General features: G+C 40.1%; 1 protein-coding gene across 11 annotated transcripts in view; it reads right to left on the bottom strand.

Moving 5' to 3' along the window:
* The window catches only part of WDFY3 (WD repeat and FYVE domain containing 3), a 262,486-nt gene that overhangs the window by 60,478 nt on the left and 187,050 nt on the right, over positions 1-14,958 (bottom strand). For all 11 annotated transcript variants that reach the window (XR_015725422.1, XM_045790948.2, XM_045791003.2 and 8 more), the window contains 3 exons: positions 10,348-10,447; positions 8,109-8,269; positions 6,704-6,933 (listed from right to left, as the gene is read on the bottom strand). Coding sequence is in view for 10 of the 11 variants with exons in the window: in XM_045790948.2 (XP_045646904.1) it covers positions 6,704-6,933; positions 8,109-8,269; positions 10,348-10,447 (491 nt within the window). In the remaining variant the exon portion in view is untranslated. The remainder of the gene's footprint in view (positions 1-6,703; positions 6,934-8,108; positions 8,270-10,347; positions 10,448-14,958) is intronic.

Here is a 14,958-nt window from a genome sequence, read left to right as displayed (position 1 = left end):
TGTGTATTTTGTTTATTTTAAAAGTAAACTTCCTTTTAAAATTATATTTAAATTTGACATAAGGTGATGAATGACCGATTTAAAGACACAGAAAATTAATGGAAAATATACTCATTATTTCATTGCACAAATGTAACCCTTGTCTTTTATATCTTCCATGAAATTCTAAAACCGAGATTAAAAGGGAAAAGAGAGGGCTTAGCAAGATGGCGGAGAAGCAGGAGACCTAAATTTCGTCTGGCCCCAGGAATTCAGCTAGATAGTTATCAAACCATTCTGAATACCTACAAACTCAACAGGAGATCGAAGAAAAGAATAGCGGCAACTCTATGAACAGAAAAGCGACCCCTTTCTGGAGGGGAGGATGTGTGGAGAAGTGAATCAGAGGTGGTCCATGGAAGACAGACCGAGGGGGGAGGGAGCCTCCACCAGCCAGCTACTGGCAAGTGCTACAGCAGCAGAGCACAAAATCGGAACTTGCACAAGTCTGCTCTGGTGAGGGACGTCGCTCCAGCGGCTAACCGGGGAGGTGGAACCCTCGCTGGGACAGTGTGGTCTAGGGCCCTCGGGGTCACAAAAGACTGAGGGTGCCTGAGTGTGGCAGAGCTCCCAGGCATCAGAGCAGGGAAGCCACCACAAAGAGTGAGCCGAGGAGTGGGCTCTGAGCTTGGGGTTGCCATAAACCAGGATCTGCGGCACAGTCAGGTGACTGCTCTGAGCAGGGGCCCAACAAGCGGCAGATCTGGGGAGACTCCCCTTCCTCCCCTGGAAAGGAGCAGTGCGGGAGCGTGCCGCAGAAATCTGCTGGGTTTGGAGACTCCTAACAAGGCCGTGTGCCAGAGACAGCCAGGCCAGGTGAGCACGGTGTGCCGCCGGAGAGCAGGGAGACCCGAGTGAGTGACTGCTTTTCTCTGAGGGTGCACTGAGGAGGGGGGCTCCAAGCTCTCAGCTCCACTGGGGCCAGAGATTGGGAGGCCGCCATTTCATTCTTGTCCTCTAAAACTGTGAGAAAAGCTTTCAGGGAACAAAAGCCACATAGAGCAATCCAGAGCCACTTATGTAGCCTGGTCCCCTGGCAGGATCTGTGCAAGTCGGCCTGGGGCAAAGACACTTGAGAATCAACGCAACAGGCCCCTCCCCCAGAAGATCTGCAAGAACATCCAGGCAAGACCAAGTTTACCGATCAATGAGAACTGCAAAACTCCAGCGCTAGGGGAATACAGTGCATAGAATTCATAACTTTTCCCCCCGATTCTTTAACAGTCTTTCAACTTTAATTTTTTTAACTTTCTTTATTTTTTCTTTTTCTTTGAATTTTTCTTCTTTCCTTTTTCAATCAACTTATCAGTTCCTTTTTGAAATCTTTTTTAATTTTCATTTTTACAGTCATAATCCTCACTGTATTTAACCTTATTTTTTGTATATATATACGTTTTTCTTTCTTTAACATTTTGGGAGGCAGTTTCTAACAGACCAAAATACACCCAAAATCTAGTGTTCTATTCACCAGCCTGATCATAATCTTTTTTTTTCCTTTCCCCCCCGGTTTTGGGTCTCTTTTGATTTGTTTAGTGTTTATTTTTTGGGGTCGTTGTTACCCTTTTAGCATTTTGTTCTCTCATTCATCTATTCTTCTGTGGACAAAATGACAAAACGGAAAAACTCACCTCAAAAAAAAGAGCAAGAGGCTATACCGATTGCCAGGGACCTAATCAACATGGACATTAGTAAGATGTCAGAACTAGACTTCAGAATGATGATTATAAGGATACTAGCTGGGCTTGAAAAAAAGCATAGGAGACACTAGAGAATCCCTTTCTGGAGAAATAAAATCTAACCAAGTTGAAATCAAAAAAGCTATTAATGAGGTGCATTAAAAAATGGAGGCTCTAGCTGCTAAGATAAATGGGGCAGAAGAGAGAATTAGTGATACAGAAGACCAAACAATGGAAAATAAAGTAGCTGAGAAAAAGAGAGATAAGCAACTACTGGAGCACGAGGGGAGAATTCAAGAGATAAGTGATACCATAAAGTGAAACAGTATTAGAATAATTGGGATCCCAGAAGAAGAAGAAAGAGAGAGGGGGGCAGAAAGTATATTGGAGCAAATTATAGTGGAGAACTTCCCTAAACTGGGAAAGGAAACAGGTATCAAAATCCAGGAGGCACAGAGAACCCCTTTCAAAATCAATAAAAATAGGTTAACACCCCAACATCTAATAGCAAAACTTACAAGTCTCAGAGACAAAGAGAAAATCCTGAAAGCAGCTCTGGACAAGAGGTCTGTAACCTACAATGGTAGAAACATGAGACTGTCAGCAGACCTATCCACAGAGGCCTGGCAGGCCAGAAAGGGCTGGCATGATATACTCAGGGCACTAAACAAGAAAAATATGCAACCAAGAATACTATATCTAGCTAGGTTGTCACTGAAAATATAAGACAAAAAGCTTCCAGGACAAACAGAAACTAAAAGAATTTGTGATCACCAAACTAGCCCTACAAGAAATATTGAAAGGGGTCCTCTAAGCACAGAGAGAGCCTAAAAGTAACATAGACCAGAAAGGAACAGAGACAATATACAGTAATAGCCACCTTACAGGCAATACAATGGTACTAAATTCATATCTTTCAATAGTTACTCTGAATGTGAATGGGCTAAATGCCCCAATCAAAAGACACAGGGTATGAGACTGGATAAAAAAACAAGACCCATCGATATGCTGTCTGCAGAAGACTCATTTTAGACCCAAAGACACCTCCAGATTTAAAGTGAGGGGGTGGAACACCATTTACCATGCTAATGACATCAAAAGAAAGCTGCAGTGGCAATCCTTGTATCAAATTAGATTTTAAACCAAATACTATAACAATAGATGAGGAAGGACACTATATTATACTTAAAGGCTCTATCCAACAAGAAGATTAACAATTTTAAGTATTTATGCCCCTAACATGAGAGCAGCCAATTATATAAGCCAATTAATAACAAAAATCAAAGAAACACACTGACAATAATACAATAATAGTGGGGGACTTTAACACGCCCCTCACTGAAATGACAAATCATCTAAGCAAAAGATCAACAAGGAAATAAGGGCTTTAAATGACAATGGACCAGATGGGCTTCACAGATATATTCAGAATATTCCATCCCAAACCAACAGAATACACATTCTTCTCCAGTGCACATGGAACATTCTCCAGAATAGATCACATCCTGGGTCACAAATCAGGTTTCAACCGGTACCAAAAAATAGGGATCATTCAAGCATATCTTCAGACTGCAATGAAACTCGAACTCAATCACAAGAGGAAAGTTGGAAAGAACTCAAATACATGGAGGCTAAAGAGCTTCGTATTAAAGAATGAATGGGTTAACCAGGAAATTAAAGAAGAATTTAAAAAATTCATGGAAACAAATGAAAATGAAAACACAACTGTTCAAAATCTTTGGGATGCAGCAAAGGTGGTCCTACAGGGGAAGTATATAGCAATGCAAGTCTTTCTCAAGAAACAAGAAAGGTCTCAAATACAAAACCTAACCCTACACCTAAAGGAGCTGGAGAAAGAACAGCAAATAAAGCCTAAACCAAGCAGAAGAGAAATAATAAAGATGAGAGCAGAAATCAATGAAACAGAAACCAAAAGAACAGTAGAACAGATCAACGAAACTAGGAGCTGGTTCCTTGAAAGAATAAATAAGACTGATAAACACCTCGCTAGACTTATTAAAAAGAAAAAGAAAGGACCCAAATAAATAATGAATGAAAGAGGAGAGATCACAACCAACACCAAAGAAATACAAACATTTATAAGAACACATTATGAGCAACTATATGCCAACAAATTAGACAATCTGGAAGAAACGGATGCATTCCTAGAGACGTATAAACTACCGAAACTGAAACGGGAAGAAATAGAAAACCTGAATAGACCCATAACCGGCAAGGAAAATGAAGCAGTAATCAAAAAATCTCCCAACAAACAAGAGAATTCTACCAAACATTTAAAGAAGAATTAATACCTATTCTTCTGAAACTGTTCCAAAAAATAGAAACGGAAGGAAAACTTCCAAACTCATTTTATGAGGCCAGCATTACCTTGATCCCAAAACCAAAGACCCCATCAAAGAGGAGAATTACAGACCAATATCCTTGATGCACATGGATGCAGAAATTCTCACCAAAATATTAGCCAATAGGATCCAACAGTACATTAAAAGGATTATTCACCATGACCAAGTGGGATTTATTCCTGGGCTGCAAGGCTGGTTCAACATCCACAAATCAATCAATGTGATACACTACATTAATAAAAGAAAGGACAAGAACCAAAAGCATTTGACAAAGTACAGCATCCTTTCTTGATTAAAACTTTTCGCAGTGGAAGGATAGAGGGAACACACCTCAAAATCATAAAAGCCATCTATGAAAAACCCACAGCAAATATCATCAAAAGCTTTCAGCTTTCCCCCTAAGGTCAGGAACATGACAGGGATGTCCATTATCACCACTGCTATTCAAAATAGTACTAGAAGTCCTAGCCTCAGCAATCAGACAACAAAAAGAAATAAAAGGCATCTGAATTGGCGAAGAAGTCAAACTCTCATTCTTCGCAGATGATATGAAACTTTATGTGGAAAACCCAAAAGACTCCACCCCAAAATTGCTAGAACTCAAACAGGAATTCAGTAAAGTGGTAGGAGATAAACCAATGCACAGAAATCAGTAGCATTTCTATACACCACCACCAAGACAGAAGAAAGGGAAATTAAGGAGTTGACCCCATTTACAACTGCACCGAAAACCATAAGATACCTACAAATAAATCTAACCAAAGAGGCAAAGAATCTGTAGTCAGAAAACTATAGAATACTCATGAAAGCAACTGAGGAAGACACACACAAAGGAATGGAAAAACGTTCCATGCTCATGGATTGGAAGAACAAATATTGTGAAAAAGTCTATGCTACCTAGAGCAATCTACACATTTAATGCAATTCCTACCAAAATAACCATCAACTTTTTTCACAGAAATGGAACAAATAATCCTAAAATTTGTATGGACCAGAAAAGACCCCAGGAATGTTGAAAAAGAAAAGCAAAGCTGGTGGTATCACAATTCTGGACTTCAAGCTCTGTTACAAAGTTGTAATCAAGAGAGTATGGTACTGGCATAAAAAGAGACACATAGATCAATGCAACAGAACAGAGAACCCAGAAATGGACCATCAACTCTGTGGTCAACTAATCTTCGACAAAGCAGGAAAGAATGTCCAATGGAAAAAAGTCTCTTCAGCAAATGGTGCTGGGAAAACTGGACAACCACATGCAGAAGAATGAAATTGGACCATTTTCTTACACCACACACAAAAATAGACTCAAAATGGAAGAAAGACCTAAATGTGTGATAGGAATCCATCAAAATCCTTAAGGAGAACACACGCAGCAATCCCTTCAACCTCACCACAGCAACTTCTTGCTAGACACATCTCCAAAGGCAAGGGAAGCAAGGGCAAAAATGAACCACTGGGACTTCATCAAGATAAAAAGCTTTTGCACAGCAAAAGAAGCAGTCAACAAAACCAAAAGACAACCGACAGAATGGGAGAAGTTATTTGCAAATGACATATCAGATAAAGGGCTAGTATCCAAGATCTATAAAGAACTTATCAAACTCAACACCCAAAGAACAAATAATCCAATCAAGAAATGGGCAGAAGACATGAACAGGCATTTCTGCAAAGACATCCAAATGGCCCACAGACACACAAAAAACTGCTCGACATCACTAGGCATCAGGGAGATACAAATCAAAACCACAATGTGATACCACCTCCCACCAGCCAGAATGGCTAAAATTAACAAGTCAGGAAACAACAGATGTTGGCGAGGATGCGGAGAAAGGGGAACCCTCTTACACTGTTGATGGGAACGCGAGCTGGTGTAGCCACTCTGGAAAAAAGTATGGTGGTTCCTCAAAAAGTTGAAAAATAGAGCCGCCCTATGACCCAGCAATTGCACTAGTGGTTATTTACCCCAATGATACAAATGTAGTGATCCAAAGGGGCACATGCACCCCAATGTTTATAGCAGCAATGTCCACAACAGCCAAACTATGGAAAGAACCTAGATGTCCATCGACAGATGAATGGATAAAGAAGATGTGATATATATATAATGGAATATTATGTAGCCATCAAAAAATGTAATCTTGTCATTTGCAATGACATGGATGGAACTAGAGAGTATTATGCTAAGTGAAATAAGTCAATCAGAGAAAGACAACTATCATATGAGTTCATTGATATGTGGAATTTGAGAAAGAAGGCAGAGGATCATAGGGGAAGAGAGGAAAAATAATGAAACAAGATGAAACCAGAGAGGAAGACAAACCATAAGAGACTCTGAATCTTAGGAAACAAACTGAGGGTTGCTGGACTGGAGGCGGTTGGGGGGGATGAGGTGGCTGGGTGATGGACACTGGGGAGGGTATATGCTATGGTGAGCGCTGTGAATTGTGTAAGACTGATGAATTACAGACCTGTACCCCTGAAAAAAATAATACATTATATGTTAATAAAAAAAATTAAAAAAAAAAAGAAAAAGTAATGTAACTATCAAAAAAGTAGAACAAAGAATCTTGGTGGAAAACTCTCACAGACAAATTCATGGCGGCAAACTGAATGTGAAAAAGTTACCTTCCAACATGTAGATTAATAAGGCAGTGAGCAAGACAGCTAATGAATTCTTGGTCATGGTTGCCAGGTCCCAGGATCAAGTTCCTGTTTACTGTCAGCACCCGGAGCGAATCTAGGAGAGCTACTTGCTGCGGAACGGTTTTGTGTGCCCGTGAGAACTGGTACAAGATGGTCCTATTGAGGCAGTGATAAACCGCATCGAGTGACAATCCCTGTGATCTTCTTTTTGACTAAAGATATGAAAGATACTTTACTTAGTAAAACGGCTAGAAATAAATGGTCTGCTTCTCATTCATACATCAACATTAGGTTTATTATGTACCAGGTGCCATGCTCAGTACAGGCTGCTAAGTTAAAAACCAAAAAGCTCTTGCTATGATGAGGATCAGAACCCAAGAGACACATAAATATAATTTAGTGAGATGAGCGCTCATGCCCCAGCGAGGAGAGCGGCTAACACTCTCAGAACAGAGCCGAGCAGAGCAGCGCCACCTGCTGAGCATATGAGGCAGTGCCGTCCAGGGAGAATTCCTACCACAGAAATTTTGTTCGGATGAAGGATCCCTACTCAAAATTATTGGGAAAAACAAGCAAACCTAAAATGTTAGTTAAAAAAAAAACAACTTCTTTTGACATTCTAGTTTCATTTCCTCGCTTGTAAACTTTTCTCTTTGGCTTAAATACAAATTTATCTCTTAAAAAATTCTTAGATGACATGAAAAATCCTATGTACCGTATGCTAGTAACACATGATAATAGTATGTTCCAGTTTCTGCATTAGGTGTTGAATAAGATGAATCACTTGTGGGAAACCAGGCCAATATTCCTTAGTCAAAGGTACCACACACACACGCACACACACACGCACACACACGCACACACATACACACACTCACTAAAATGAAACCTTCAAAGACCTACAATGAACTTTGTGAAGATTTAATTACAAAAGAAATTACTCCTTCAATATCAACTCTTCCTGCTCTGTAAACCTTTACACACAAATGTATCATACTGTAAAAAACAACAACAACAACAACAAAACTTATCAAAGTGTATCAACTTAAGGTATTTAAACCCAAAGGAAGCTATCCAGGTATCTGGATAGCTGAGCAATACCAGTGGGGAGAAGAGTGAGACCCCACAGCTTGAGAGAACCGGGCAACTTTATAAGGGACACGCTGGCACGAAGCTATGGGTAAGACGGGAAGGGTTACAAGTCTACAGTCTTTATTCACTTTCAATAAGCTGAGCTTTATATTAAATGTTAACATTATCTTATGAGCTTTATATTAAATGTTAACACTATCTTATTAGTTACGTTTATTTCCAACAATTTTGACACATTAGGAAATGTTTTTCAAGGAAAACATGTACTCTAAAACTAACAGTGACAAAAGATTACCTGTGCAATTAGTTGAATTATAAAATCTATAAGAAGTTTAGATTCTTTGTTGAACATGCCTTGCCAAAGTTTGTCCACCACACGCTGTGTGAAATAAAACACATTGTTCACCAATACCTGGTAGCTCCCTCCACTGGTAATAGGCAGAGATGCGTCTTCCCCTAAATTCGAGCAGGAAAAAAAAATATCTAAGAAAATTGCTATCAACCAGCACAAGACCAGGTCCTCCAGCAAACGAAGCTAAGGCAAGATGAGCCCATCTACATTTAGAAACAGACCACGAGGCTCTCACGGACTACTTTCAGAAAATGATGTTCACGGCCGGAAATCCTGCAAATGTTGGAAGAAAAAACTTCTGCAGGATAAAAGAGTTACGGATTGAGAGTGTGACGTCTCTTATTGCTTGAGACTGTGTGGGATAAGTTCAACTTAAGCTGGCAGTGCAGAGGATCTCTGAGAAAAAGGCTGTCAGGTTATTAGCTGTGAATCGATTCTTTGTAACTAATAAAGGGTAAAACCATCAAACAAAGCTCTGGTTCTGAATATGAAGTCATACAAGAGAGGTTGAGAACTGTGAAAACTAAACTTCAATCAGTGCTGGTGGGGCCCGGGGGCTCCTCTCCCTCCCCACCCCCGATCACCTTCGGTACTGTTTCTCCTCACAAAGCTACCCAGGTGCCTTCAGTGTGTCTGCTGTGCACACACCGCTTCAAGACTAACCCTCCTACCCAAAAGTACCCTCTGGAAGCCCCTCCTTCCTAGAAATTCCGGAGCCCCACTGAGTGTAATTATTATTCCTACCTAACTCTAAATTACTCCATTGTGTAAAACTCTTCACTTTGTGTCTTTACATAGTAAGACTGATACTGTGTAAGCAGGATTTGCAAGTGATAAAAACCAACAAAAGTCTGACTTGACACCATGCTTTGAGAGTTACATGTGAAGACAATACTAAAGATTTCTTGGCGGACTTACTTAGCAAAAAAATGATAATTTAATAGGATGGAAGTTCTTTGATTAATATTATTATTTGGCACTCAAGTAAATCATTACTTTTCCTTCTCCTTTAAATTCTATCATTATTTTATATATAAATGTTAGCTTCACTGTAAATGTATCAAGTTTTGTATTTTTATTGTAACTAGATAGAGACATACAGAAAAACATCTTAATGTGTTTTGAATTTATCTCCTGGAAGCCATCCTAAAGAATAACATAGGGGCGCCTGGGTGGCTCAGTCGGTTAAGCGTCGGACTCTTGATTTCGGCTCAAGTCATGAGATCAAGCCCCACACGGAGCTCCACCTTGGGCTCTGTGTCCTGCTCCACACGGGGTGTGGAGCCTGCTTAAGGTTCTCCCTCTCCCTTTCCCTCTGCGCCTCCCCTCACAAAAAAGGAGTCACATATACATACTTCTGACCCAACAATTCTACTCATGAGTATATATCTAAGAGATATGTATATATATTGTACACATATGTGGCCCATATGAATATTTACAGCAGCTTTATTTCTAATTGTCTCAACCTAGAAACTACTAACTGTCCAACCACAACAAAATGGACACATTTATATATTCATAAAATACAACACTACATAGTGATGAAGATGAATGGACTCTTGCTACCGGCAGCAACATGGACAAATCTCATAAATATCATGTTGAGTACAAGAAGCTAGACTACAACAAATACATGTTGTATGATTCCATTTATAAAGTTCAAAAGCACGAAAAATGAATCTGTTATTTTAGAAGTTAAGACAGTGATTCAGTGAGCAGTAACTTGGTCAGGGCAGGAGGGAAGTGGGGGTGCCCGTAATGCATTTCTGTCTGAGTGGTCTTATATAGGCATGATGTCTGGGTGGTAATTCATGGAGCTTTATGTTTATAATTTGTTTATTTATAGCACAATAAGTTAGTTTCTAGAAGTATTTTAGACATTCATAGAAATGTAACCTGTTTACGTAATATGGTTTTTAAAACATTGTTTCTCTTGTCCTCTTCCTGTCACCTTAGTGTACAGATGTGGACAAGCAACTTAAGTACTTCCTGTTGTTGATTCTTTATCCCAGATTCAAAGGAAAGAGCTAGACGGGCCTCTTCCTCATTACAGAAAAATACCAATATGAAGGCAAAATGCACAGAAAAGATGAAGTTAAAAAGGAGATATACTTGGAGTTTAGACAGAGAAGAGTGATTTTAGGTACTTTCATAAAGTGAAAATAAAACATAGTATTACCCAATAAGACATCAGCTGCAAGCAAATGGTCCATCACACTATCCAAAATGTAAGTCTGGAATTCTTTTTGCTGAGTTCTTGTAGATCTTTCAGGGGAAGCCTAATCAATGAAATTCAGAATTAGAAACAGAACCAACTAAACAAAGATAAGGGCTCCATCACAGTTATATTATCATACTTACATAGTTACATTAAAAAAAAAACACCTATTGGTAAATAACAAAATATGACATGAGAGATGGTAGATATGCTCATGCTTTCTTTTATTTTTCTGACCACAGAATTAAAAAGAAGCAAAAGTGAAACATCGTCTTTTGAATCCAGTCCTCCAAAAACAGAATTCTAAGCAGCATAAGTATTTAATAAATATTTGATAATCTACTAATATACCTCACTTCCAAAGACAGCTGGCAATTTATTATGAGATGCTGATAAAATCATAAAGCCATTAAAACAAATACGAAACTTCAGGAATCTAGTAATCAAGTGGGTAAAGTCAATGGGGGGGGGAATATTTGTATTAAAAAGTTAACTAAGCACACAATTTAGCTCTGAACTGCCTAGGTATCAAGAAGGAGAAAAAAAAAAGATAACAAAAAGTTTTGTAAACCACATCGTCTATAAAAAAGCACACTAGGGGACGCCTGGGTAGGGCAGTTGTTAGGCGTCTGCCTTCGGCTCAGGGCGTGATCCCGGCGTGCCGGGATCGAGTCCCACAACGGGCTCCTCCGCTGGGAGCCTGCTTCTTCCTCTCCCACTCCCCTGCTGTGTTCCCTCTCTCGCTGGCTGTCTATCTCTGTCACATAAATAAATAAATTTAAAAAAAAAAAAAGCACACTAGATTGCCATCAAGGATGTTTTCCTAAAACTGTTCTTGGAGGAATGTTCTCTGTGGGTTTTTATAAAGAGGACAACAATAACCCTATAGGTAATAACTTTGATAAGGGTTTTATACAGTACCAAGATGATTTTAAAAGTTATCCTGAATAAAAGCATACGGCACAAAGTTGAACTACAGTCCTCAGATGACATTTCTATTGGTAATTAGGGTAAAATAACCCAGGTGCATAAATGTCAAGTATCTAACCTGTGAGGTGGGCAGAAAGCACTGGGAGCCCAGTAGATGAAAGGTGGGAAAGATCCTTTTGTCATCCTCAAATGCCAGGGTTTTAGCCAGGTTTTGGTAAGATTTGGGTATTGAACAATTCAACAAACTGACATAAAATTTTTCTTAAAAAGAGATCTGTAGGTTTTACATACAGGCACAGTACTGATGCTTTGCAGTTCCTTGAACAGACAGATGTGGGACTCTGTTTATGACCATGTTACAGAGTGGGCTTTAGACTACTGTTCTTCATTTAAAATTAAAATCTCCATTTCAAAAAAAGCCACTTCTTTCTATTTTGATTTTCAAGGTGGTACTGATAAAGGGTTTAAAGGAGCAGTTAAAATCTAAATTCTATGTTCATCTCAAAGATCTTATTCTAGGGATTTGAAAACCAACAGCTAAACCACAGTTGCAGCAAATATCTCACTGTTTTGCTGGTAAGACATGTTTTGTCTAAAATGACAAAATGTGGGCTACTTAGTAACATTTAAAAGACTACCAGTGTTCAGGAATTTGGTTTGGTATCTATTTGGGGAAAAGTGAAGGGCCTGTCATGTTTTTAATTGTAATAAATGTTCCTGTGTAGTTGGACACAGATGAATCACAATGGTCAGCAGGAAAGCCACGGCCACCCACACCCTGCCGATTCCTCACCTGATGATACAGTGAGACCCTACCCCTGCCACAGGAAGAGAAAGTGAGAATGTTTAAGTGGTAAGCAGATTAGATCTCTGAGGTTTACCTTGTAATCAGATCAGAGACCATTTTATCAAATAGCCTGAGCCGATCAAAGTTTACCAGAGTAAGGCTCTCCATTCACAGGAGTGCTCATTCTGGATCGTAACAACTAAACGTGGTTAATGGGATAAGCAGTCGTGAGTAGAGTTTATCAAATCTTAACCACAAAGTTTTGGAGTCTGCAAACAGAGAGACCATAGAACACAGAGAAGTAGCTTCATCAACAATATTTATCTTTACTTAATTAAGAAATATTCTTTTGTATTCTGCAAGGATTTCAGGCTGGCTCAGGCACCAGCAGACATTTAATCCTCTGAATCCCCTCACAGAAGCTGTTATATGAGTGATTATGACCCAGAATTTATACTTGTTATTGGCTCTACTTGCTGAGTTTAAATGTTCTTGCTGAGATTTATTGTAGCCTAACTTTTAAAGGATTTAAGACTATAAATGCGCACAGCTGTCTCAGAGGCGTTTTTTTAAAAAAAAAACACTCTATGGACTTACTATTATGTACCAGACACAGTGCTTATGTACGTTATCTCAATCTGCAAAATCTTTCTCTGAAGTAGATACTATCACCCCATTTCAGAGATAAGGTCACTGAGGCTTAGAGTGGTTAGTTACAACTAGGATTCAAACCTCAGTTTCTTTGATGGCAAAAGTTCATGGCCTCACCTGCTATATCATACTCTTCCAGCTTTACTAAAAGTCTCCATATTGAAGTTAACAAATGCACAAGAGCAGCTCTGCTACCATGTCCTCATCAATCTTTTAGATAAACCTGGCCACACCAGGTAAGTGGGATGAGTTTGGGCAGGAGGAGGAAAGGGTGAGCAGTACGCATGCTGTGGCTTGCGGCTGTCAAGGTATCTTCCCTATAGAAACAGGAAGCCAGTCAACACCAGTACTCAAAGAATCACAGCCTCCTTTTTGCAGCCTGCAGACGCCTTGCAGAACCTTCGCGTGCACAGGCCAGGGAGCCCACGGCACCTGCTGCCCACGCGGAGGGCACTGCGGTTCTGGGAGGAAGACTTCTGGTGTTCTGTGGTTTCTGTAGTGGGCACTGCAGCTCTGGGAGGAAGACTTCGGGTGTTCTGTGGTTTCTGTAGTGGGCACTGCGGCTCTGGGAGGAAGGCTTCGGGTGTTCTGTGGTTTCTGTAGTGGGCTGAAGCCCTCCAAGAAGAGGATTTTGAGCTTCTTCATTCTGGCTGCAGTATTCCTCTTAGCTGATCTCCTCTCTCAGGTATGTTACAGAGCTCTCTGTGCCCCCTTTGCCCACTGTTTGTTTATTGCCCTTCAGTCAGCCAGGGCGGACTGCACACTGCTGGGAATGGGGAGGTCTTTTAGAAGACAGCTGGAATAGAGTCATGAACTCTGAGACCAGAGAAAAGTACTTATGGCATCAGACAAGCACACACTGACTATCTTTCCTGCAGGTATAGCCAAAACCCTTTCTATCTGTTCCCTTGCACCTTCCTCCTGCTGCCACGGTGGTATTCATGCGCCGCCAACTCACTGGGCCCTCCATACTATGCCCCGCGATGACAGCAGAGACACCGGGGAGCGGGGAGCAGAGCTACAGGACAGCCGGGGAGATGCCAGCGTAGGCCACTGCAGTTTCTGAGGGAGCCTGACACGCCATAGGTCCCGTGTCAGGACCTTAAATGTATGATCTCATTTCATTCTCACAGCAGGCCTCAGAGACAGGTTCTATGTCTACACCATCTGCAAGATGGGCACACTAGAAGGGGGGAAGAGACTGACAGTGGCCAAGGTCACATGGCTATCACCACCACACGTTTAATTTCTTAAAATAGTTTCTGCTGGTGGTTTTTACATATACTTAACTCCCACAAAAATCATGCAGGGGAGACAGTATATAAATTACTCCCCAGAGAATGGATTGAGCTCAGTGAGATGAAAATGCTTATATAATAAATAACAGGGCCGGAACTCAAAGCGGGTATTTCTCACTCCCAGACCCATGCTCTTTCAATTACGCCACACTGTCTCCCTTGTACCTGGCCTCAGTGTCATACTCTGTCAGCCTATATGAATGGAAATCTTGTTTTTATTAACTGCTAATAAAGATAATTTCACACATTCTTTTGTAGACCTAGCCAAGTAAGTAATGTCGTGGTGAGATTCTAACAATTGCAAGACTGAAGATGGCCTGCCTCAAACGTATTGACCTGAAAATCAGTTAGTTCAAACCCTATCCTTCATGTAGGTAAATGGTAAATATACAGGCTAATTCTCTTCTTGAGCTTCTTCAGAGATAAAGACTTCATAATCACAACATTCACAATCATATGCTTGCCATTTATTTTTTTATACCATAGGAAGACAGTTAGTGCAATAAATGTTGTGTGTTTATTCTGTACATGTGTACTAGAGTTGAAGTTCCTCAAAGTATTAAGATAATTTTTTAAAGCCAATGTGTATCTCTCTTAATAGATGGTATCATATCTTCCTGTTTTGAGAACTGCCAGGATGTACTTATAGTTAAATGATTCAAAAATACAGAAAAGAACACACCAAAAAAACTGTACTAATTCTGTGAGACATTAAAAGACACATGAAAGGTAGTGACTAACTTTAAGGGCAGAGGGGAGAAGAGTAATCTACCTGGGAGTTTCAATCTTGACATTCCCTGCTTCTCCCTGAAATATAACCCTAGCCACCCCTAACTCCCCAGGACAATCAGATACAATTCCACTGTAGGGGAAATTATTATCTGCAACAATGAGAACATTAATTCA

The sequence above is a fragment of the Ursus americanus genome, chromosome 8, assembly GCF_024610735.1.
Source record: "Ursus americanus isolate L20-20 chromosome 8, mUrsAme1.1.p, whole genome shotgun sequence".
NCBI classification, from domain to species: Eukaryota; Metazoa; Chordata; class Mammalia; order Carnivora; family Ursidae; genus Ursus; species Ursus americanus.
Note: the sequence above shows the minus strand (reverse complement) of the source record. Positions and strands in the feature narration are given on the sequence as shown.